At 37.1% G+C, this 24,610-nt stretch overlaps 1 protein-coding gene across 5 annotated transcripts in view; it reads left to right on the forward strand.

Moving 5' to 3' along the window:
- Window positions 1-24,610, forward strand: part of ralyl.L (RALY RNA binding protein like L homeolog) — a 387,429-nt gene that overhangs the window by 316,540 nt on the left and 46,279 nt on the right. For 3 of the 5 annotated variants that reach the window (XM_041566531.1, XM_018268099.2, XM_041566533.1), the window contains one exon: window positions 9,297-9,344. The exons of the other annotated variants lie outside the window; for them this stretch is intronic. In XM_041566531.1, the coding sequence (XP_041422465.1) occupies window positions 9,297-9,344 (48 nt within the window). The remainder of the gene's footprint in view (window positions 1-9,296; window positions 9,345-24,610) is intronic. 5 annotated transcript variants of the gene reach the window in all.

A 24,610-nucleotide genomic window follows, 5' to 3' on the forward strand; every position in this document is an offset into this window, starting at 1 on the left:
TCGTTCGGCCATATGGCCAAACAATCAGATTACCCCCGATATAGCCAAGCTCGTTAATGGCATATCGGGGATAGATCCGCTCGTTTGGCGATGTTGCCAAACGAGCGGATCTTTGCGTCTATGGCCACCTTAACTTTTACCTACTGATAAATACACTTCTAAAAATCCATAGGAATTAATATAAAGTTGGTGATTTTTTCTGTGGTACAGTCTAATTTCAAATTTTGAAAAATCTGCCCCTTGGTGTTTGTCTCTATGTTTTCTAATGGACAAGAAAAAGATCTCAGTATGTTGATTTTTCAAGTCAATGACAAGAAAACACAAATAGATTTCCTACTTTCTGTGTTGTAATTGCCTAGAAATTGGCTGTTTCTAAAACATTCAAAAATTTTCCTTAAAACTTAAATGAAAGTTAAATAGTTTCCCATTTTATTGTTTTTTAAATCTCAGATTTTATAGCATAACATCTTTTTTGAAATATAACTGATCTTTTTTCTCATTTTGGCAAAAAAGATTTAGGGGAACATTTACTCAGTTCGTGTAAAGGAATAGAATAAAAAAAACTTTGAATTTCGAATGTTTTTTTTGGCTACTTCGACCATCGAATTGGCTACTTCGACCTTCGACTACGACTTCGACTTCGAATCGAACGATTCAAACTAAAAATCGTTCGACTATTCGACCATTCGATAGTCTAAGTACTGTCTCTTTAAAAAAAACTTCGACCCCCTACTTCGCCACCTAAAACCTACCGAACTCAATGTTAGCCTATGGGGAAGGTCCCCATAGGCTTTGCAAGCTGTTTTTGGTCGAAGAAAAATCGTTAGATCGATGGATTAAAATCCTTATACTATATGTAAATCTGCCCTTTAGAGGTCCATTTATCAAAGGTCGGAATTCGAATTTATGTGAATTTTTTTTAACTCTAATAAATTCAGATATACTTGAAATTCGATGGGGAGGTTATTTCATAAAAAAATTTAATATATAAAACTCAAACAAAAACTTGAATAGAATTTGAATAGAATTCGAATAACTCGATTCGAGTTTTTTCTCCGAAAAAAACGTGAATGTCAGGAAGGCTATTAACATCTTCAAATAGGTCACTGGACCTCTCCCATTGACTTATAAGTGAACTCAGCCGGTTTTAAGTGGCGAATAGTCTAATTCAAATTATTCCCAGGGTAAAGGTTTGATAAATCGCAAAAACGAATCGAGTTTGGATTATTCACAATTTGAATTAGTGAGTTTTGACCCAAAAAAAATCGAAAATTCTAATTTCCTATTAGACCCTTGATAAATCTGCCCCTTCAAGCTCTACCTCAGGAACAAAAGGATTTACTATCCGGCACAGAATAAGGGGCAGTTTTATTATGTAGTGTAAAAAAACAGTTAAATAATTCAGCACACATCAGCAGCAACTTCTGGTGGAACTTACTTACAAAGCTCTGAAGCAGTTTAAAATAACAGCAGAAAAAACAGATTTCACATTTTGCTAAAATCAAATTAAGACATGTTCAGGCAAATTGTAGCAATTACAATTTTTCTTTAATTTTTTTCTCAATATTTTAGAAGTGGGACAATTTAGGCCACAACCTACTATGGGCATGTCAATTTATGCCCAGACTCTTTAATGATACACACAGAACTACTACCACCGGTATGGGATCCATTATCTGGGAACCCTTTATTGAGAAAGCTCCGAATCACAGGATAGTTATCGCCCATGGTCTACATTTTAATCAAATACAGTAATAAAAATTTTTAAAAATTATTTCCTTTTTCTCTGTAGTAAAACACTACTCTTGTACATGATACCAACTAAGATATAATTGATCCTTATTGGAGGAAAAACAATCCTATTTAGTGTTTAAATTGTTTAAATAACAGGTCCCACATCTGTATATGCGTAAGACTCATGGGCATCGTAATCAAACTGATATGCCATCTGGCCTTCATCTACATCTCGTCTTCATTTCAAGTAGCATCATCATTGTTCCTCATCATCAACATCTTGTTCCTATTATTCCTCTGGTTACAGTATATTTCACAAAGGGATGTTGTTTCTTCTCGTGCCCCTATTTGATGATGTATCTGGTTTTTGGTGGTAGCGTCATGCTGGGAACTGCTTCTAACCAGCAGTTCCCAGCATCTGCTGCAAAGTTAAAAATGGTCAAACGTTCATCTTTCAGTAGGGCGAGGATCCAAAACACAAGGCCAAAGCATTAGTGTAGCTCTAGAATAAAAAGTGAAAAACTACAATGGACCAATGGGCAACTGTCTTCTATCTAAACTAAACAACCAGGAGCCGAGCCACTAGAAAGAATAGGCAAAATCAATCTCATTGTACAAAGCGGCTACATAATTTACTCTGCTTTCTCATAAGGTCTAATCCTCTATGCCTTATACTTATAATTTTAATTTATCAACCTGCCATTCAGAATAAAACTGTAAAACATTTTTAGAGTTTAAACCCATCACATATTCCAGCACCTGTCACGGGCACCCTTTTGCACTTGTCATTGCCGTCTTAGCTGAACTGTGACACTTACAATATTACCAGTAAATTGGATAATCAATCATGCATGCATTCAGCTTGACAGGGGTGTCAGGGAAACAGGATATTTTGAGCAATTATTAAGGATATGAAACAGTTTAGCAGCTTAATCCCAAAATCAATATCCTTTTTTGCAGAAAATGTTTTTTTTTTGTTACTTCGTGACAATTAAATTGTTTTCTATAACAGCAATGACGAGGGAGTCAATACACTTACATATATTTTATATAAAATAAGTCGGTCTAACCTTTGGCCTTTCAGCTGTGAACGCTAGAGCACTAAGGGGTGCTAAATACACAGGGAATTTGAGTTCAGACTATGCCATTATTACTATAGGCACAATCTCTCCCTATTATACCTGCTATCCCACAGTCACACTCCCTTCCCAGAGACTATTATCCACTGTTACTATAGGCACCTTCTCTCCCTACTATACCTGCTATCCCACAGTCACACTCCCTTCCCAGAGACTATTATCCCACTGTTACTATAGGCACAATCTCTCCCTATTATACCTGCTATCCCACAGTCACACTCCCTTCCCAGAGACTATTATCCCCACTGTTACTATAGGCACCTTCTCTCCCTACTATACCTGCTATCCCACAGTCACAATCCCTTCCCAGAGACTATTATCCCACTGTTACTATAGACACCATCTCTCCCTACTATACCTGCTATCCCACAGTCACACTCCCTTCCCAGAGACTATTATCCCACTGTTACTATAGACACCATCTCTCCCTACTATACCTGCTATCCCACAGTCACACTCCCTTCCCAGAGACTATTATCCCACTGTTACTATAGGCGCCATCTCTCCCTACTATACCTGCTATCCCACAGCCACAGTCCCTTCCCAGAGACTGTTATCCCCACTGTTACTATAGTCACCATCTCTCCCTACTATACCTGCTATCCCACAGTCACACTCCCTTCACAGAGGCTAATTTCTGCATGTCTAAATCTAAGATATATATATATATAATATTTTAGGTGGTGATACTGCATGGAGTACAATTCAGTTGTTTACAATGAAAATGAATGAGTGCACATTTTTGTAAATTCAATTAATTAATCTTTTGCTATTTTTGCATTCTAAACTTACAGAGAAAATAAGTAAAAATGTTCAGTAGACATTATAATGCTGTTGATATAATATGATTCCAAGAACAGCAACTGGAATGTACAATGCAGGGTTTGGTTGCAGGAGTACTCTTCATTCTAAGACCATTACAAGTCCAAAACTGATTTCATTACATTTGTGGCTATTGTGAGTTTTGATAGAGACTGCAGTACCAAGTAAGTATTGTGTGCTGATGATGGATACATGCTCAGAGGCAAGATCTGGAAAGAGCTCTATTCTATCTTACATGAGCTTGTCACTGCATGAGGCAAAGCCTTTCTGTCACTTCATAAGATTTTTCTTCTGGTCTGCTACCATTTCTTGATGGAAAAAAGTATTAGCTTTGGGCTCGGTCCCAGGAGGGAGCAATTCATTGGCTATAGAATTGAATATAAAGAAAATATTGCAGACAGGTTACTACTGCCAACTACTGCACATTGATCATCTGGATTTGGTAGGCTTAACATGACAAATCCAAGGTTAAATCTCTATTTAAAAACATATTCATGCAATAATATAAATGTTGTGATTATTTGTAAGCAGGATAAAGTACCTAGTTTTTCTTTCTTGCAAACGCATTGCATGTATAGGATCCATTATCCGGAAACCCGTTATCCAGAAAGCTTCAAATTAAGGGAAGGCCATCTCCTATAGACTCCATTGTAATTAAATGAGACAAAAGTTGTCTCTCTAATAATAAAACAATACTTTGTACCTGATCTAAACTAAGATTTAATTAATGCTTATTGGAGGCAAAACAATCCTATTGTTTTTTTTAATGTTTACATGATTTTCTAGTAGACTTATAGTATAGAGGTTCCAAGCATTTTGGATTACAGATCCCTAATTAGATACCAGTGTTGGTTAGTAAGGCACTGGGAGAATTAGCCACATATATACAATATACATAGGTCAGATAGGTATCACATCTAGGGTTCCTTTACCCTTTAACTTGAGTCTAGTGAATAAATCATAGAGTTAATGTTTACCATGGCACTTTATGACTCTATTTGCTCTGGTCAGGGTTCGGGATGGTGAGAAAGAACTGTGGCTATAACAAGTGTTTTTGAAGTGACTTTAAGAGGGTTACTTATCAATGATGAAGTTTGTGAGTTTTTTTTTATACATCTAATAAATTCACAACTAGAATGTTTGCTTATTTATGAAAAAACTGGAATATAAAAAACTTTAATATAAAAATCATGAATATAAAAATCTTGATTCAGTGCTATCGGGGGGGACAAACCACAGAAAAAACCCCAAACATCATGACGGCTATTAACATCTTCAAATGGTTCAAGGGACCTCTGCCATTGGCTTCTACATGACCTCGACAGGTTTTAGCTGGTGTATTTTCAGATTCAAGTTTCCGGCTTCAGGGCATAATAAATCTCAAAAAATTTTAGGTTTTTTTTAACCTGAAAAATTTTAGTTTTTACTGAAACTACCCTCGAAAACTGGTTTTCAAAAACTGCAAAAACATGACTCAACCTTTGGTAAATAACCCCTTAAGTATGCCTAAGATGACATAAAGGAAATGTTTTTTCCAATTGCACCCTGTACCTTTTACTGCAAATTGTAACTGTGCTTTTGCCCTCCACCTTGTATTAATTATTGCTAATGTTTCAAGTGGCACAGGTAAAATGTAGTTACATTGGGAGTTTCTTTACTTTTTCTGCCTAGATCTCAAAATTTTCGCATAATGGTCCTCCATCTACTATTAAATTTGTCATTCATACCAATAAGTGCCAAGACAGATGAGTTATGCCCAGCTCCTCCCTTATGATTCTTTATGAATTCTGATAATTTATGATCCATCAACCAGGCTTCTTTAAATAGGTGAATCATTAGGGCACATTTGAAGGTTTCAAGGGAAGGGGAGATTCATGGTAGAAAATTCCAGAGACAGAAGATTTTAGAGAATTTTAGGAGCTACTGAAGGGATCTGCATAGAATATTGGCTGATATGGAATGCAATATTAGTGAGAGGAACAGCAATAAGAACATACAGTACTAAAAGTTTTCAAATAGGGTAGATTGTAATGGCTTTAAGGAGTAGGTTGCAATAGTCTAGGTGGAAAACAATAATGAATACATATTTTGGTAGTTCTAAGCAAAGAATGAAATAAAAGAGACAGGATTAGTGTTTGAATAGGGGATATAAAAGAAAGATCAAGATCATTTTCAGCAAGTATGTGGCTGAACGAAAATTGGTATTGTTCACTGAGTGAAATCAGAGGTAAAGAGGAATATGATTAAGTGTTGATGACACGAAACGCGTCAGGCTGAGGACACAGTAAACTTTGTTCACTATGACTTGTTGCCTGGTGGAAGTTTGCCTTTTTTGAGTGCCTGCTCCATATTGGTTTGCCGGTTTGTCCGCCCCCCATGCTGAGGGCTCAGGGCGGTGCACCTGGGCCACTTCCTTTTTGTGGTGAGTAATCATTATACTGCTTGGAGACCCTAATACTTCAGAAGTCTTTTCAAAAAGAATTTTAATAGCAGTTTAAGGAGAGAGGTCTGGAGTAGGTAGTAAGCTCTTGGTGTCATCAGCATGAAGACAGTATTGGAATATAAACAATAAATGTGAATAAGAAGAGTAGGGTGAGAGAGAAATGAACAAGGTGGAGGTGGAACTGGAATAATTAACTTTAAAGGGATACTGTCATGGGAAAAAAATTTTTTTCAAAATGAATCAGTTAATAGTGCTGCTCCAGCAGAATTCTGCACTGAAATCCATTTCTCAAAAGAGCAAACAGATTTTTTTATATTCAATTTTGAAATCTGACATGGGGCTAGACATTTTGTCAATTTCCCAGCTGCCCCATGTCATGTGACTTGTGCTCTGATAAACTTCAATCACTCTTTACTGCTGTACTGCAAGTTGGAGTGATATCACCCCCCTCCCTTTTCCCCCCCAGCAGCCAAACAAAAGAACAATGGGAAGGTAACCAGATAACAGCTCCCTAACACAAGATAACAGCTGCCTGGTAGATCTAAGAACAACACTCAATCGTAAAAACCCATGTCCCACTGAGACTCCTTCAGTTACATTGAGAAGGAGAAACAGCAGCCTGCCAAAAAGCATTACTCTCCTGAAGTGCAGGCACAAGTCACATGACATGGGGCAGCTGGGAAATTGACAAAATGTCTAGCCCCGTGTCAGATTTCAAAATTGAATATAAAAAAATCTGTTTGCTCTTTTGAGAAATGGATTTCAGTGCAGAATTCTGCTGGAGCAGCACTATTAACTGATTCATTTTGAAAAAAAATTTTTTTCCCATGACAGTATCCCTTTAAATGAATGTTCAGAAAAAAATCAAAACCACAAAAAAGAACGACTGGGTGGTTAATCATGAGCCTGCAGAGAGATCTAAAGGATGAGTACAAAGTAGTAACTTACAAATTGTTTACTTAGGCTTCGGCAGTTTCTGTTGAATGTTTTGGACTGAAGCCGGTTTGCCGGGGGTCTCATATGGTGATGTGGGTAAATAAATAAACTAAATAAACTTTTGAAGGCAAAAGTATTGAAAGAAACTGTACAGCAGTCCATAGGGCTTGGATAAAGGCTAATATTTTTGAGGATGGGGTAGGAAGAAGTAGTAAGATTCTTTAAATTAACATGCAAAAGTACCAGAAGAAAGTATTTGATGCCTAATCTTAAGGTTTAAAAAAAGATGATGCTCATGGAAAGTGGATTACAGCTGTGCCGGTTGTGATGTCTTATTTATTAGACACACTCTTTATCCATAACGCAAAATATTCGGTTTCCATGCAAATCCATGACCCAAATCTGTTATCAGATATTTCTCCAGTTTATAACTTTCATTGAAATAGTTGGTAGAGATAACGTTAAACATTCAAATGTCATTGGCCTGCAATTTTGATTCCAACTAAACCTTGCACATTTATAATTGCACATAAATTGTTTGATTTCCTTTGAGAAATAGGCATAAAATTGTCTGCCATGTGTGATAGAAATCTTTAGCACCTAAAAAGAGTACTAACACATCAAGGCTGGGCAGGATAAATGGAAGCTGTATATGCTGCAAGTATCTGATGCCTGTGGGAGTCTTATCTAAAATTGAGCCTTCTGAGATTGATTTTATGCATTCTGATAAAATAAATAAATAAATAATGAACCGAGGAGCCGGAAGGAAAAAAGCAAAGACAAAAGAATACAAAATGAAAATTTGAACTTTTCTTGATGCGTATGGTTGATTTGCCTTAAACAGACTGTTAAATAAATGACTTAAATTAATTAATACTTGTACTTAGAAGGCAGGGAGGGGAATGTATGGTGTGGGGAGGGCATCTGTTATTTGGAAATCCATTATGCAGAAAGTTTTGGCCATTTGTTTCGGAATGCACAGAATACTCTATTCTTGGAATCCTTTCGTAAAAGATTAGTCCGAATACCAAACTGAATCCTAATTTACATAAATCAGGACAAGGAAGGGTTAAAGAGAATCTTCCATTTTTTTAACATTTTTTACTTCCTTGTTTGTGTGATGAAAAGGCACTTGATATTAAGGATTCAAATCGGCCAAGCACGTAAATTCTTTTGAATCCTGCTAAATCTTTGCTGAATTCTGAACCAAATTCTGGTTTCTGCACATCTCTACATTTGGTCAACTGTGCTGAATTTGTTCATTGATCAGTCTGGTGTTCAGAGTTGGTTGATCATCTTTGGTGCAAACACACCTGAAATAGTTTTTTTTTTTTGCAGTAAAATTTTACTTTTGACTGATACGTAGCAATTACAGCTTGCGCTAGCCCTTAAAGTATACCGTATATTCCCTTTGTTCCTAAGCACTTACTGTACTTTTATTTAAAGATTAAATAAAACAATCGTATTATTGGTCAATTAAAAAATTTGCAGAAATTACATAAATCTGATTTTCTTAAACCAGAAAAGGGACCACATGTATGTATGTCAGCAATATTACTTTATTGAAAGAACATTGATTTAGTATTTCTAAACTGGCCGTCAAAGACAATGAAGGAGAAGAAAGGGTAGAGTTAAATGAAACTAAACTAATCAGAAGGATTTATTGTAGCTTTATAAATCTTTATTAAATGCATTATTTTTTGTAGCTTTATAAATCTGCATTCAATTCATTGCATCTTTCAGTATTTACAAATATCTAAAATGGCATATTGTCATGCATAGATATAAATATATATATATATATATATATATATATATATATATATATATATATATATATATATATATATATATATATATATACAGGAGCTCACTGCAAAGGGAATGTTAAAACCTTTACACTGTATTAACATTAAAGTGAAATTTCTCTGAGCAGTTAAAATATGCAACTAATTTTTTTATCCTCTATTGAAGTATTACATAGCTGTCTGCCAAGTCTATTATTAGTGGGTATTCTAAAGCTATAATAGCTGCAGAATGTGACATTGTGGAGGGCTTAGAAATTACCATACTTAACAAATCTCATGTACGGCGCACAGAGAAAAGGCTCACAATGATCTCTTTTGCTGTGAAGGAATATTTTAACTTTAATTCCACAGACATCAAAGAATTTCATTATTGCAGGCACTGGATCATTACTGCTTTTTGTTTTCTTTCCACAGTGCTTATGACTTTGATTATGATTACTACAGAGATGATTTCTACAATCGGTAGGTCTGACTTGCTTTCTTTACTGTGCACCAATGTGACACTGTACAATTACCGCAGTGACATGATGGCACCATTTTTGTTTTTTTACTCAGCCGGATAGGCTTAGCGTACAAGTTATTTACCTCTAGGGATGCCATTGTGTCATCATAAAGAAGGGGACAGCTGTGTATTATGCCAATGACTTCAACGGTTGTGATACACAAAGGGATTTTAGCCAAAAGGGAAGACATTCTATCTGAAGTTGTTTTCTGCCAGCAAAGATAAATCTCATTTATAGATAGGATTCTGGGGAGTGCTTTGTTGGAATGCAATAGAGAATGTTATGCAATAATGTATTTAATGCATATATTCATGCTTCCAAGAAATTGCATATGTCTCTTTATTTAGGCAGAACGGTGGTTTAGTGGTTAGCACTACTGCCTTGCAGGGCTTGGGTCCTGAATTTGATTCCAACTTGGTCAATACCTGCTAGGAGTTTATGGGATCACTAACTAAGTGCAAGGCAGGGTGTTTATACTCCATTTTGGCGTTCAGCTTGCTCCATGAATTCAGCATTATCTCTGTTCGTCAGCCCTGTATTTGTGAGGGGTGGGGAGAGTTATCCTTTCTCCCAATAACCCAGTGCTTCACTATTAACCTAATGCCGGATTTCCAGGTGTCCAAGGTCAAAGTAAATTTCCTCTAATATGTTCTCTCTGTATCTACGTGTGTTCCTTTTGGAACTGTTTTGAATATTAAACTAATTCTATAAAGCACTGGTTATATATATATATATATATATATATATATATATATATATATATATATATATATATATATATATATATATATATAATTACTTGGTAAGGGCAGCACTCCGCCTTTGCAGCATCCCTCGGGTGCACGGTAATGTATAGTATAACCAAAAAGAAGACCAGCAACACCGAGATCTCTTGTGATATAATCAAATCTGTATTGTGAAATCACATGCATGTGATTTTACAATACAGATTTGATTATATCACAAGAGATCTCGGTGTTGCTGGTCTTCTTTTTGGTTATATATATATATATATATATATATATATATATATATATATATATATATATATATATATATATATATATATATATATATATATATATATATATATATATATATATATATATATATATATATATATATATATATATATCGTAGCAATAGAAAGATCCGCACTCTCAGGGCTTAAAATTCGGACATTACTCAGCAAGAAGCTGACGTTTCGGCCAAACCCAAGGCCTTTCTCAAAGTGCCAAATAACATTGAAAAATGCCTTAAATCTGCATTATGGTGGGAAAACAGCAGCATTACCCCTGACGTGTAGTCGATCATAATGAATGAACATGATCATGATTGTTGTTATATTTGTACCTCTATGACCTCGTACGTAAAGCAAAACCACGAAATAGTGCAAGTTCAAATACAATGAGGTAGTTTATTGTGTCCAAAATACAAGACAATAGGTTTTGCCTGGGGAAACAGTCGTGTGTCACCTGGGTGGTACCCGAATGCTTTCCAAGGATACTCCCATATAACATAAGTTTATATACCCATTTTGATGTCATAGATGGGGGTGATAACAAATGGGAGTATGCCAATACCATACATAGTCTGATTCCTCCTTGTACAATTAATGTCTAAATGATTTACTTAGTCTTACATGTTATCAAAGGAATGTTGTAACATACTGTGCCTAGCTCCAACGGTCCACAACCTCGCAATCAGCTATTGGCTAACCAAGGCCATTGTGGTATTTCCAGTAATTTGAGCAGCACTTCTGCAAGAAGGGGCCCCACCAGACAGGCTGGCGTTATGCTGACACTCTGGAATTTAAGTAACAGAGTGATGATCTTTTGTTTGTATGGCCTAGTATAAGCTATATGAGTGACCATTGTCCACAGTAGACCATTAGCCCTTATAGTCCATCCTGCCTTGGGCCCTATAGCGTTATGGCGTCATAGAAGGCGGGGGTGACAACTATCAACCCTCTGACACTAGCCATTCGTGGACCGTTCCAGATATATTTTTTAATTACATGATGAATGATCATCCCTTACTATACATTAGTTTAAAAACAAAATAGCAAACTTATTGTTACAATATTGTAACCCCTAAAGATCAATAATCAAAACATTGTTGCTAATTTGTTACTCTCTGAGTAGAAGTTTCATAATCTACCAGTCATTTTGTGGACTATCTCTTTTCTACAGTTCCCGTCCTCTAAACCCCTTCACTTTCTAGGGGTTTGTACTAAATTGATTATCTCATAGTTCATCGATAGAATTAATTTGATCTATCCCTTGTACGCACCCTTTTTTTTTCATGTGGCCACTTGGGTATTATTATCTTTAGTTCCGGGGTTCTGTATATATCTATATATATAAAGCTTGCAAATAAAATAATTTTTATTTGCAAAAGCCCCTAGACATTTTTGCAAACTCTATATATTACTTATGTTAGCACCTATATATATATATATATATATATATATATATATATATATATATATATATATATATATATATATATATATATATATATATATATATATATATATATATATATATATATATATATATAGGTATGGCACCTGTTATCCAGAATGCTCAGGACCTGGGTTTTTCCAGAGAACGGAACTTTCTGGAATCTGGATCTACATACCTTAAGTCTACTAGAAAATCATGTAAACATTAAATAAACCCAATAGACTGGCTTTGCCTCCAATAAGGATTAATTATATCTTAGTTGGGATCAAGTACAAGCTACTGTTTTCTTATTACAGAGAAAAAGGAAATATTTTTTCAAAATTTTGGATAATTTAAATAAAATGGAGTCTATGAAAGATGAACTTTCCGTAATGCCGACCTTTCTGGATAATGAGTTTCCAGATAATGGATCCCATACTTGTACAGAATAATTCTCTTTATATATACAGCCTTTTCATAATATTTGTTCATTGAATGAATACGTTTAGCTTTGATATTGAGATTAATAAACCAGAATTGCTGAACTGATATAGTAAACACAAGAAACATACATCATAATAAAGCTTCACCATGCCCAATTAATCTCAAACCATGAATTGTTTCTACTTTCTTCTTAAATTGCCATAGTGCTGAGGCTTTTCTACCCAAATCCCTATTTAATATAAACTGGGATAAACTGTGCATGTTCAAGGGCAGTTCTTACTGCAGTGATATAAGAATTCTCACATCCCTGAAGCTGGTGCCCATCAGCTGCCATCCATAAAGCCACTGGGTAGTAGAGATTGGAAGTAGTAGACTGGGTAGTAGAGAGTAAGAGATTAAGTTACAGGATCACAATACATAAAATAGCTACTTGTGAATATTAGTATATGGAAGTGGCACAGAGGGATGGATAAGGACAGTTAGGGGGTTATTTATCAAAGTCTGAATTTATCTCAATATCTACAAACTCCGATCAAATCCGTTCGGGTTTGTTACGCATATATATTATTAATTTTCCAGAAAATTTGCTTTGCAGGAAAAAAAATGGATTTTCACGATTTTTTCCAATTTTTTTAAAAAACATCTGAAAACTTTGGGGTATTGCACGAAACCCAGTGCACATCAAAAAATCATTGGGACTTCTCCCATTGACTTATTATGCAACCTCGACAGGTCTGAGATGCCGGATTTTCTGATTCTGACTTTTCCATCCTCGGGGTTTAAGAAATTCCAAAAAAAATCGTGATTTTTTAAAAGTCTGATTTTACGAAAAAAAAATCACAAATTTCTGGTGATTTTTGCATTTGGAGTTTAGTAAATAACCCCCTTATAGTTAAGCTCCTGCTGAATTTAGTAAGATTTAAGTCACAGCCAATGTAGATATTTTTGACTACGAGGTCACTGATTGAACAGTCTGGTTTTTTTTTGATTAATAGGTTAAAAAAAAGAAAACCTGGTTGGTTGGCAACTCGTACCAGAATATGTGTGGTCAGCTAGGCACAAGACAGGGCCTTCATTTAAAGGGGTGGATCACCTTTCAGTTACCTTTTTAGTATGTTATTTAATGGTTAATTTTAAGCAACTTTTCAACTGGTCTTCTATTTAGTTTTTATAGTTTTTCAAATACATTATAAGGCTACACATTTATTGTTATTGTTACTTTTTATTACTCATCTTTCTATTCAGGCCTCCTATTCATAATCCTGTCTCTTATTTACATCAATGCATGGTTGCTAGGGTAATTTGGACCCTATCAACCAGATAGCTGAAATTGCAAACTGGAGAGCTGCTGAATAAAAAGCTAAATAACTTTAAAAAAATAATAATAAAAAAATAATGAAAAATGAAAACCTAATGCAAAAAAAAGTTAATTCAAAGGTGAATGATCCATTTAATATAAATAAATCAAACCTATCAGTTGAGTTAGTACTAATTAGCCATACATGTGTATGGTAAGGGGGTTTTAGTTTTGGTCAACTGTATGGTGAGTAGGGATGTTGCGGACTGTTCGCCCGCGAACTAATTCGCGCGAACATCGGCTGTTCGTGTCCGCCGAATGTTCGCGAACGTCGCGCGACGTTCGCCAATTTGGGTTCGCCTTAGCTGGCGCTTATTTTTGACCTCTCACCCCAGACCAGCAGATACATGGCAGCCAATCAGGAAGCTCTCCCTCCTGGACCACCCCCACACCCCCTGGACCACTCCCCTTCCATATATAAACTGAAGCCCTGCAGCGTTTTTTCATTCTGCCTGTGTGTGCTTGGAAGAGCTAGTGTAGGGAGAGAGCTGTTTAGTGATTTTAACTTTGCTGGCTAGTAATCTACTTGATACTGCTCTGTATTGTAGGGACAGAACTCTGCAGGGATTTGAGGGACATTTTAGGTTAGGTAGCTTTGCTGGCTAGTAATCTACCTTCTACTGCAGTGCTCTGTATGTAGCTGCTGTGGGCAGCTGTCCTGCTGCTGATCTCTCATCTGCTGACTGCTGCCTGTAACCCAATAGTCCTTGTAAGGACTGCTTTTATTTTCTTTTTTGTTTTTTTTACTTTGCTACTGTAAGAGCCCAGTGCTATTAGTCTAGCTGTGTTGGGGAGTGGGACTGGTGTGCTGCTCCTCCTAGTAGTTCACCACCACCAGCACCAACCAGAGTCAAAATTGTTACAAAGTATCTTATTTGCACCTGTTAGCTGTTCTGAGCTCTCTGCCAAAAGCTAATTAAGTTAGAAACTGTTTTTTTTCTGGCTGTTCAGTTCAGAGAAAAGAGGGACTGGTGTGCTGCTCCTCCTAGTAGTTCACCACTACCAGCACCAACCAGAGTCAAAATTGTTACAAAGTATCTTATTTGCACCTGTTAGCTGTTCTGAGCTCTCTGCCAAAAGCTAATTAAGTTAGAAACTGTTTTTTTTATGGCTGTTCAGTGCAGAGAAAAGAGGGACTTTCCAGTACAAAAGAGGGACAGGGGGTTGAGTGGTCAAAAGAGGGACAGTTGGGAGGTATGCAAGTGCCACCTAGCTGTGTGAGCTTTTTCACATTCTGTCTAAATAACAATAATAATTCCGTGTCCGTAAACATCACCTGAGTGATGTTTTTACAGCAGCAATAATATATTCCGTATCCACTACTGTATACGTTGACCTTGCAGGCATTGTTTGCCCAGTCTTTAACCAAGTGCCACCTAGCTGTGTGAGCTTTTTCACATTCCGTGTCCAGAAACATCACCTGAGTGACGTAGTGTGATTTCTGCCCTTTACAGCACAAAACGCAGCGCTGTGTCAACAATGTATTTTTCAGATACATTTTTGCCCTTGATCCCCCTCTGGCATGCCACTGTCCAGGTCGTTGCACCCTTTAAACAACTTTAAAATCATTTTTCTGGCCAGAAATGTCTTTTCTAGCTTTTAAAATTCGCCTTCCCATTGAAGTCTATGGGGTTCGCGACGTTCGCGAACCGTTCGCATTTTTGACGCAAGTTCGCGAATATGTTCGCGAACATTTTTTCCGCCGTTCGCTACATCCCTAATGGTGAGTTGCATGGTGAACTGCTTGGCAATAATATAAGGGCTAAAAGCTCTACAGCTGGAACAGTTTCTCCTAGGGGGTTATTTATCAAGGTCCAAATTTATCTCAGTATTTCTAAGTTAGAAATCCGAGCAACTCCGAATTTCCGAATGGACCTTATTTATGAAAAAAAAGCCTGAAAAAATAGGGTCGGGCAAACTTTGGAGCTTTCAATGAAACAAAAACTTTTTTTGTGCAGAAACCCCAAAATCATCAGATATCGGTACGGACATCAGCGCAGACACTGGGACCTTCCCTATTGACTTATGCAGGACCTCAAGAGCTTTTAGATGCCGTGGTTTTGGATTCAGAGTTTTTAGACCATCGGACTTTCGTCGTTTTTTTTTTTGCTCTGAAAACTATGAATTTTTCAAGGTTCGGATATTCAGACCTTGATAAATAACCTCCTTAGACTATGTTTAATTTGGTATTTTGGCCCTTAAATTTGCTGCTCAAGGCTTTTATTGAAGTGAAGCAAATGACTGGATCCATTAAGAACCCTTGCAGGATGTTCAGCCAATGACCCCATACACTTGCTGACGGCAGATAGATTATTGTAATCATTTCTGAATACTATTTATTCTTCTTGTGAGAAAGGAGAAACTCAAACACATGAACTGCATTATGTGTGTGTTTTTGTGTTCTAAACAAAGCTTTTGAAATCGTTCTAATTCTCCTTTCAGCTAGTATTTGTTCCTGTGGATGGCTACCATTAATCTTTAACCACTTGGAATGGGCTTTTTTTTTCATTCCAGATGTAATATACAGGGAGCCATAGCAATAAGTCACAGAAGTGAATTATGGCGTCTCTTACAATAGCAGCTCTTAAGAGTATTGACAGATTTTTAATGGTATTCGGAAGTGCTTACTGCGCACTGTGAAACTATGGACACATCACAGCACTGATTATGATACAATAGAAATCTATTTCAGTTGGGCTTGTAGAAAATACCCCCGGTGTTTTTTTTACTAGCCTACATTACAAGCTCTCACTGTCTATGTATTTTTCTTTATTTTACAACATGCTTTTGCCTTGCCCATCTATACAATTTTTTAGCTTACAGACTCCCGCTCTGCTTGTTTGTTGTCCCTCACCCTCTCCATAAAGATGTTCTTCACTTTTAAATGAACTTTTAAAAAACTTTTGCCTTGCCCATCACACCCTCACTTGGTCGCTTATATACAATTTTATTTCCTACAGACTCCCACTCTTCTTGTTTGTTGTCCCCCACTTTCTCCGTAAAGGGGTTCTTCACTTTTAAATTAACTTTTAGTATGATGTAGAAAGAGATATTCTGAAACTATTTGCAGTTGGTTTAACATTGGTTTTTTAAGTTATTTAGCTTTTTATTCAGCAGCTCTCCAGTTTGCAGTTTTAACAATCTGATTGCTAGAGTCCAAAGTACCCTAGCAACCATGCATGATTTGAAATGGAGACTGGAACATGAATAGGAGAGGAAAGATGGAATGGAAAGATGAGTAATAAAAAGTTACAATTACAATACAATTGTAGCTGTACAGAGCATTTGTTTTTTTTAAGATGGGGCCAGTGACCTCCATTTGAAAGCTGGAAAGATTTAGAAAAGGAAAGGATAACATTCAAAAATGTTTTAAAAAAAAAGAAAAATGAAGACCAATGGACAAGATGCTTATGATGATTTTATAACATACTATAAATTACCTGAACAGTAAACCACCCCCTTAAAGGAGAATTCAACCCTTTACCAAAAAAAAACCCCTACCATCCCCCCACCCACGTAGACCCCTCTCCCTCCTCGCCCCCAGGCTAGCTGCCCCCCCTCCCCCCCCCCCAGGGAAATGCCCCTAACTTTTTACTTACCCCTCCACGCAGATTCAGGCATTGGAGTTCACGGCAGCCATCTTCCGGGTCTTCGTGTCTTCTTCCAGCACTTTGGCAATTTCCGTCCATTACGGCGCATGTGCAGTTGTCGCAAACGGGTAAATTGCTCCAATTCTCCATCTCGGCTTACCGAAGACCCAAAAGATGGCTGCCGTGAAATGTGAAGTAAAAAGTTAGGGGAATTTACCCGGGAGGGGGGGCAGCTAGTTTGGGGGGGAGGAGGGAAAGGGGGGTTTAAGTGGGGTGGGGGTAGGGTTTTTTTTGGTAAATGGCTGAATTCTCCTTTAACATTCCTCAAGTGATATAGTATAGTATTTAATTTGCTGTTACTGCTACCTCTTCATTAGTGATTGGCGAATTTGCGCCGTTTCGCTTCGCCGCAAAATTCGCAAATTTTGCGTGAAATCCGTGAATCGGCGAAAAATGAGCGAAACAGTGCCGGCGTCTCGTTTTTGATGCTGGCAAATTTTTTCGGTGAATTTTCGCGGGCGTTTTGCGAATTTATTCGCTAGCGGCGAATCGCGCGAATTCCCCGCGAATTCGCGCCTGGCGAATAAATTCGCCCATCACTACTCTTCATGATACCTGCTTGGCCCAAGTCTTTAGAAACTTTATTAGCAGCAGCCTTTACTTTATTCAGAATGACTTGGTTTTAATTGTACTCTCTTTTACTTGCAAAGTGGATTGGCTACTCTTGTAACAGTATGCACTACAGGGGTAGGGGTATTGAGGAAAAAGCAGTGGGAAAATATACACATTTAGAAATTTGTCGCTGCATCTACCATATTCGCATCCATATATCAGATGCTGTTCAGTTTCTAAAGACAATGATGGGAAATCAGCTTCAGATATACATCTAAGAGGTTCTTCTACTGGACCACCCACTGCCGTTTACTTTCAGAATAAGATAAGAGCAGTTTATTTACTTTTGCAAACCCGGAAACTGTTTAGCGACCACTTCCAACAGGGGAAGAAGGTCTTATAGTTTGCGCCAGTGCTCAATGAATATAATAAAACTTCTTACTGAAAAAGTTGATATGTTTGCTTCAAAAGATTACGACACCTTCAAGCACTTCCTAAAAGTGGGCAATGCGCAATTAAAATTTGCAATGCAATAACAGTTTAAGGAAGGGGATTACATTGCGAAATATGAATTTTTATTCTTTTTTGTGCAAATTGTTTTGCTTTTTGCGACTTTTATTACATTCCTCCATATGTATGGTAAGCGTCTCCCCAGCGAGGAAGTGGGAACCTTTTTGGATTGTTTTATGATATGCCCCCACTGTGGTTTAAATGCTTCTGCTGTAGTGATGTGCAAGTTGACCTGAAACCCATGGTGACCTGTGGCTTGACCACCAGTTGGGCAGGATCTGGTTGAAATTTGGCCAACCATTATGGGTTAAGGTCGGGTGCAGGTCAGACTGGGCAAGTACACTTCTCCTGCTCTGGAAGATTCCCTGTCTTAAAGTGGCCATAGACGCACAGATAATATCATACAAAACGTATTTTCGTACGATATTCAGTGCTCGTATGGTGGGAAAAGAGCCGACTGATATCTGCAGAAGACTTGGCTCATCGATTGGGCTGGACGGAAAATTTTGGGTGCTTTTGAAGGCACACAAACATCGGCCATTGTTAGCACTGAATTGTCAGATACAGGTACAATTCTATTGTTTTCTACCTGTATATCTGACGATTCAGCTCTACACAAGCGTATTGAAATGAACAATCTTTCTTGGAAAGATCTTTTCCAACAAAGATCGTAATTGTTACGTCTGTGGCCACCTGAACCAGAGCCACACAGAAGTACCATACAGAGTCGGGCGAGGATCCTACAATGACAAAATATTGGGCTAGGGTTGGCTGCAGGTTATGGTATTGCAGATTCGGGTTTTCTGCGGGTTGAGTTGCTCCTGACCTGCACATCACCATTCTGCTGTTCTACCTTGCCTAATACAATTTTCTCTCCAGACGGACGATCGATAACTTCTCTTTTATCTATTCTGATCACAGGCTTATATTATTATTATTTTACTATGTTGCTATTGACTTGTTACATTTTACAGCATAAATTCACATTCACCATGGGGATCTTTGTGACTCTTCTTTCTAATTTTTAAGGTTGGAATGAAAATGATAATATATTTTAGAGTATGTATTATACAATGACACTGTGTGACATCATAGTGACATTGCTTTGGTGCCAAAAGTACTCACTGGGGTATTTATTGTTTGGTAAATGGTTTCTGAGAACCCGGAATTAAAAGAAGACCATCTCCCATAGACTTTATTTTAATTAAATAATTCAAATGTTTAGAAATTATTTCCTTGTTCTCTGTAATAATAAAACAGTACCTTGTACTTGATCCCAACTAAGATATAATTAATCCTTATTGGGGCAAAACAATTCTATTAACTTTAATTAACATTTACAGTCATATGAAAACGTTTGGGAACCCCTCTTAATTCTTTGGAGTTTTGTTTATCATTGGCTGAGCTTTCAAAGTAGCAACTTCCTTTTAATATATAACATGCCTTATGGAAACAGTAGTATTTCAGCAGTGACATAAAGATTATTGGATTAACAGAAAATATACAATATGCATCATAACAAAATTAGACAGGTGCATAAATTTGGGCACCCCAACAGAGATATTACATCAATACTTAGTTGAACCTCCTTTTGCAATTGTAACAGCCTCCAGACGCCTCCTATAGCCTTTGACGAGAGTCTGGATTCTGGATGGTGGTGTTTTTGACCATTTGTCCATACAAAATCTCTCCAGTTCAGTTAAATTTGATGGCTGCCGAGCATGGACAACCTGCTTCAAATCATCCCATAGATTTTCCATGATATTCAAGTCGGGGGACTGTGACGGCCATTCCAGAATATTCTCGTATAAATGACTTTTTCGTATGACTGTATTGAAGTGATTTTTTTAATACGCTCAAGGTAAGTTGACCCAAATTACTGATATACAGAAAGACCCCTTTCCGGAATTTTAAATATATATATATATATATATATATATATATATATATATATATATATATATATATATATATATATATATATAAACATGTAGAAAGCTGAAGCACACTGGGATTTATCAAGATAAAACTTATTTTATTAGATCTAGATTGATCTAATAAAACAAGTTTTATCTTGATAAATCCCAGTGTGCTTCAGCTTTTTACATGGATATATAACTTTTTCTGAATAGCACCTGGGATATATATATATATATAGTATGTCAGCCAAAGAACAGCACCAAACAGGACTTAATATAAATTCAAAATACAAAATTTATTTTCATGAAATAAGACGGCTCCAGATTTGGAGCTGAAACTTTGAAAATAAATTTTGTATTTTGAAACGTTATATTAAGTCCTGTTTGGTGCGGTTCTTTGGCTGACATACAATGTAATTGATTTGAACCAGCACATGGGCATTTCATTTTTTTGCCGTGTGCACTAGCTGCAAAGCGTATATATATATATATATATATATATATATATATATATATATATATATATATATATTTGTTTACATAAAGTGCAGTGCCAGTGTAATTGGTCCGTTACAATAGCATATGCGCTGTGGCTATATCTGGAAAACAAAGAAGTGTAGCAAAGAGCAGAAGCTTAAAGATCTTATAAGAATTAGATTACTAGCTGCCAAAAAACCCAAAACATCATTCTTTTCGAAATTGGACACTTATAAAATACAAATGTTGCAGAACTAGTTATTAGCAAACCTGCCATTTGCTTTTTATCACTGACAACCCAAAATCATGCAGTATTAAAGAAGTGCGGCTTGTCAGAAAGGCGTGGAGATGGAGAAATCGGGGAGGGTGGATGAGCTGTAGCTGGCATTTTCAGTTGACAGAAACGTACATTAGTACAATCAGTTCAGCTGCATCCAACAGGGTCGCAGTATACAATGTACCCATTACTAATCAGTCATCAGCATGTGTATATGATAACAGGACAACACTAGCTGACAATTCCCAGCTTTCCTAATATTATCTTATGAACTGATCCTTATTGCCAGTGTAGGATGGTGCAGGATTTATTCACCTTTACTTCAGGCAGTGCCCATAAAGGTTAATCTAGCCAAGGACTATACTAGATTCAAGTCTGTGAGTAGGAGCTGTTTCCCTTTCCAAGTTAAGGGCAATGACACATGGTACTACTTGTGGCCCTCAATTTGTTGGGTCTACATATCACTAGAAAATACCCCGCCATAGACAATACTGAGAATTATCTCTGCTAAAACACACAAATAGCTTAATTGCTGAAAAATGTATTGTCTATGGCAGGGTATTTTCTGTCAATTTGTAACCACGACAAATTCTGGGCAACAAGTAGCACCTTGTGTCACTTGCCCTAAACATATTCCTTGGCAGTTCTGTAGTTGGTCATGAGCTTTCCTTAATGGGCCCCCTGTATCATGTGATTGGTGCAGGTCCTGAAGAAGAGGTAGGCATTGGTAGGAGAAGATAGTGTTAGGAAAGATCTTTAATAGCTCAATCTAGGGATTAAAGGTAGGATCAGGGCAGTTATTAGGGCCAAACCAAATTTTTCTTCTGATATTCTGGGTGTATAGTTATGAAGAATCTCAAAGTCTTTTAAGTTTGTGACAAAAAGCAAACCATGCTATAAAATTGCACTTGGCGTAATGTTCAAACATGAATTTGCTCGTTTGCTGTTGACTTAAATGGCATCATGGGAGGTTTTAGTTGTTGTAATTTTATTTTGAATTTTGAACTGAGATCTTGAAAATCTTCACAATTTTTTTTTGCCATGACCATTGAGAATCAATCTAAAATTGTGACCACAATTGATGATAAAAAAAAACCTTAATGCTGGTTTTTACACAACTTTTTTTTAAAAGCTGTTTTATTCTAGAATTTTAAACTCAGCTGCATATCTGTATTAAGTCAAGACATACCTTTGTAATATTCACAAGGGTCATTTACTATAATGGGGTTCACAACCTGGCCAGTGTTTGACTGACCTAGCCAATAAATCACCAGCTAAGTCTGGGACCGCTATTTAAACTCACGGGCAATGTACTTGCCTTAAATTTAAAAATGCCCTAATTTACCCTCTCTGCTGCTGATCTCCCCTTCTAACCACAGACCGACTCATTTCCCTACCAAGTCCGTCATTTCTCTACCCAGTCTGCCCATTTCCCCTCACACTTTCCTACCCTATCCAACTGCCTCTGCCTACATACCTGATTTCCTTCCGCATACATCATAGCCCAGCACCCAGCTGATATAACAACACACTCCTGTTCTGAAGGCTGGTATTAGGTAATAGAAAATGTCACAACGCTAACTATACCCTAACCCTACCCTAACTATAATGCCTGGCAGAAGTGCAAGAGTCTTAAGGGCAAATTCACTAAAGCGTGAAGCGGCTAACGCTAGCGCAAATTCGCCAGCGTGACATCATTTTGTTACTTCGCCAATTTACTAACAGGTGCTGGCGTAAATTCGTTAGTGAAGTGGACCTACTCTAGCGCTACTTTGCACCTTTCCGCCAGGCAAAGTTGCACTATGGCGAAGGGACATAACTACGCTAATTAACTTGCGCATTTTACTGAACGTTACCTCTTGCGCCAGATTTGCCTTCGCCACCTCAGACCAGGTGAAATGCAATAGAGTAAATAGGGCTTGCTTCAAAAAAAGTTGGTGTCTTTTACTTTTTGTAAGGGCGATAGGCTGAAATAGATCGTAAATTTTCTTGGGGGTACCCTCCTTCCCCCCTACATTTCCTAACATATGGCACCTAAACTATACAGTGGGCTTGATGAGTTAACGCTTGTGCAACTTCGCAACTTCGGATTTTAGTGAATTAGCTGCGCCCTGGCGAAAATTCGACTGGCGAAGTGCGGTGAAGGCGTCGCTAGCCCTGCTCCAAAAATTCTGCAAGGTGCAAGGTATAAAACTGCAGGTCAGGCAGGAGTATTACAGTTAAAGTCCAGCCTCCTTTGCCTCTTATACTGACCTCATAACAAGGAGAATGAAGCAGAGGAGGGAAAGAGAGACCAAAACCTAATTCTATATCCAGTAAAACTGCATCTTTTGAACTGATTTATTTTGGTTTGGGAGTAGATTGCAGGCAACAGTGATTTAGGGGCAGATTCACTAAGCTCCAGTGAAGGATTCGAATGAAAAATACTTCGAATTTCGAAGTATTTTTTTGGTACTTCGACCATCGAATTGGTTAAATTCGTTCGAATTCGAACGAAATCGAACGAAAAATCGTTCGACTATTCGACCATTCGATAGTCGAAGTACTTCCCCTTTAAAAAAAACTTCGACCCCCTACTTCGGCAGGTAAAACCTACCGAAGTCAATGTTAGCCTATGGGGAAGGTCCCCATAGGTTTGCTAACCTTTTTTTGATCGAAGGATTTTCCTTCGATCGTTGGATTAAAATCCTTCGAATCGTTCGATTCGAAGGATTTAATCGTTCGATCGAACGAAAAATCCTTCGATCGATCGAACGAAGGATTAGCGCTAAATCCTTCGACTTCGATATTCAATTCGAGGGTCGAATTTCGAAGTATTTTTAACTTCGAAATTCGACCCTTAATGAATCTGCCCCCAAGTGTTTGGAACGTTCTTGACACTGGAATTCCAGAAACTACTACTATACGTATCTATTTATATGAGTGGTACATTCCTACCTCTTGCTCTGCTAAGGTAAAATTAAATATACAAAAAGACTCCTAAAAACGTACCAAGTACAAGGTTACCCTTAGGAAAGAAATGCAAATTTCATAATTGTCTTATTCTGTAACCAATTAGCTTAATGGCCACTTTAGACTTGTAAAACATGAACATTATGTAAAAAAAAATGAACACAAAAAAAAGAAGGTGCCACGCAAGAGACAAGGACATGTATTTCACTAATATACAAGAAATAGGTCAACAAAGGGATGTTGTCGTAAATAAGGAGAGAATCAATCTGAGCTCATTTATTGAAGTCATCAGTGTGTGAAACTCCTTGTAGGGGCCATGAGGGGGGAACAATGCATGAAATGTGAAAAGTAATTGGGATCTTGATCTTGTTGATGTATTGTATTGATGTGAATATGTAGGACTTTTATATGTACCGGGACTGTTAAGCAAAAGGCTGATGATAAATAGAGGCACAAAGAAATCAAATGTGGGAATATGAAAACAAAGTTTATAGTGGTTTCCTGAAATAGGTGCAGACACCCATATTTTACATTTGCAACCCATTTATAGGAATGCTTGTATGTAATAAAATGTATTGCTGTGATTAAGATCATTTTATTTTGTTATTAGTAGCAGTAGCGCTGTTAGATTTCTTAATGT

This window comes from Xenopus laevis, chromosome 6L (assembly GCF_017654675.1).
Source record: "Xenopus laevis strain J_2021 chromosome 6L, Xenopus_laevis_v10.1, whole genome shotgun sequence".
Lineage (NCBI taxonomy): Eukaryota > Metazoa > Chordata > Amphibia > Anura > Pipidae > Xenopus > Xenopus laevis.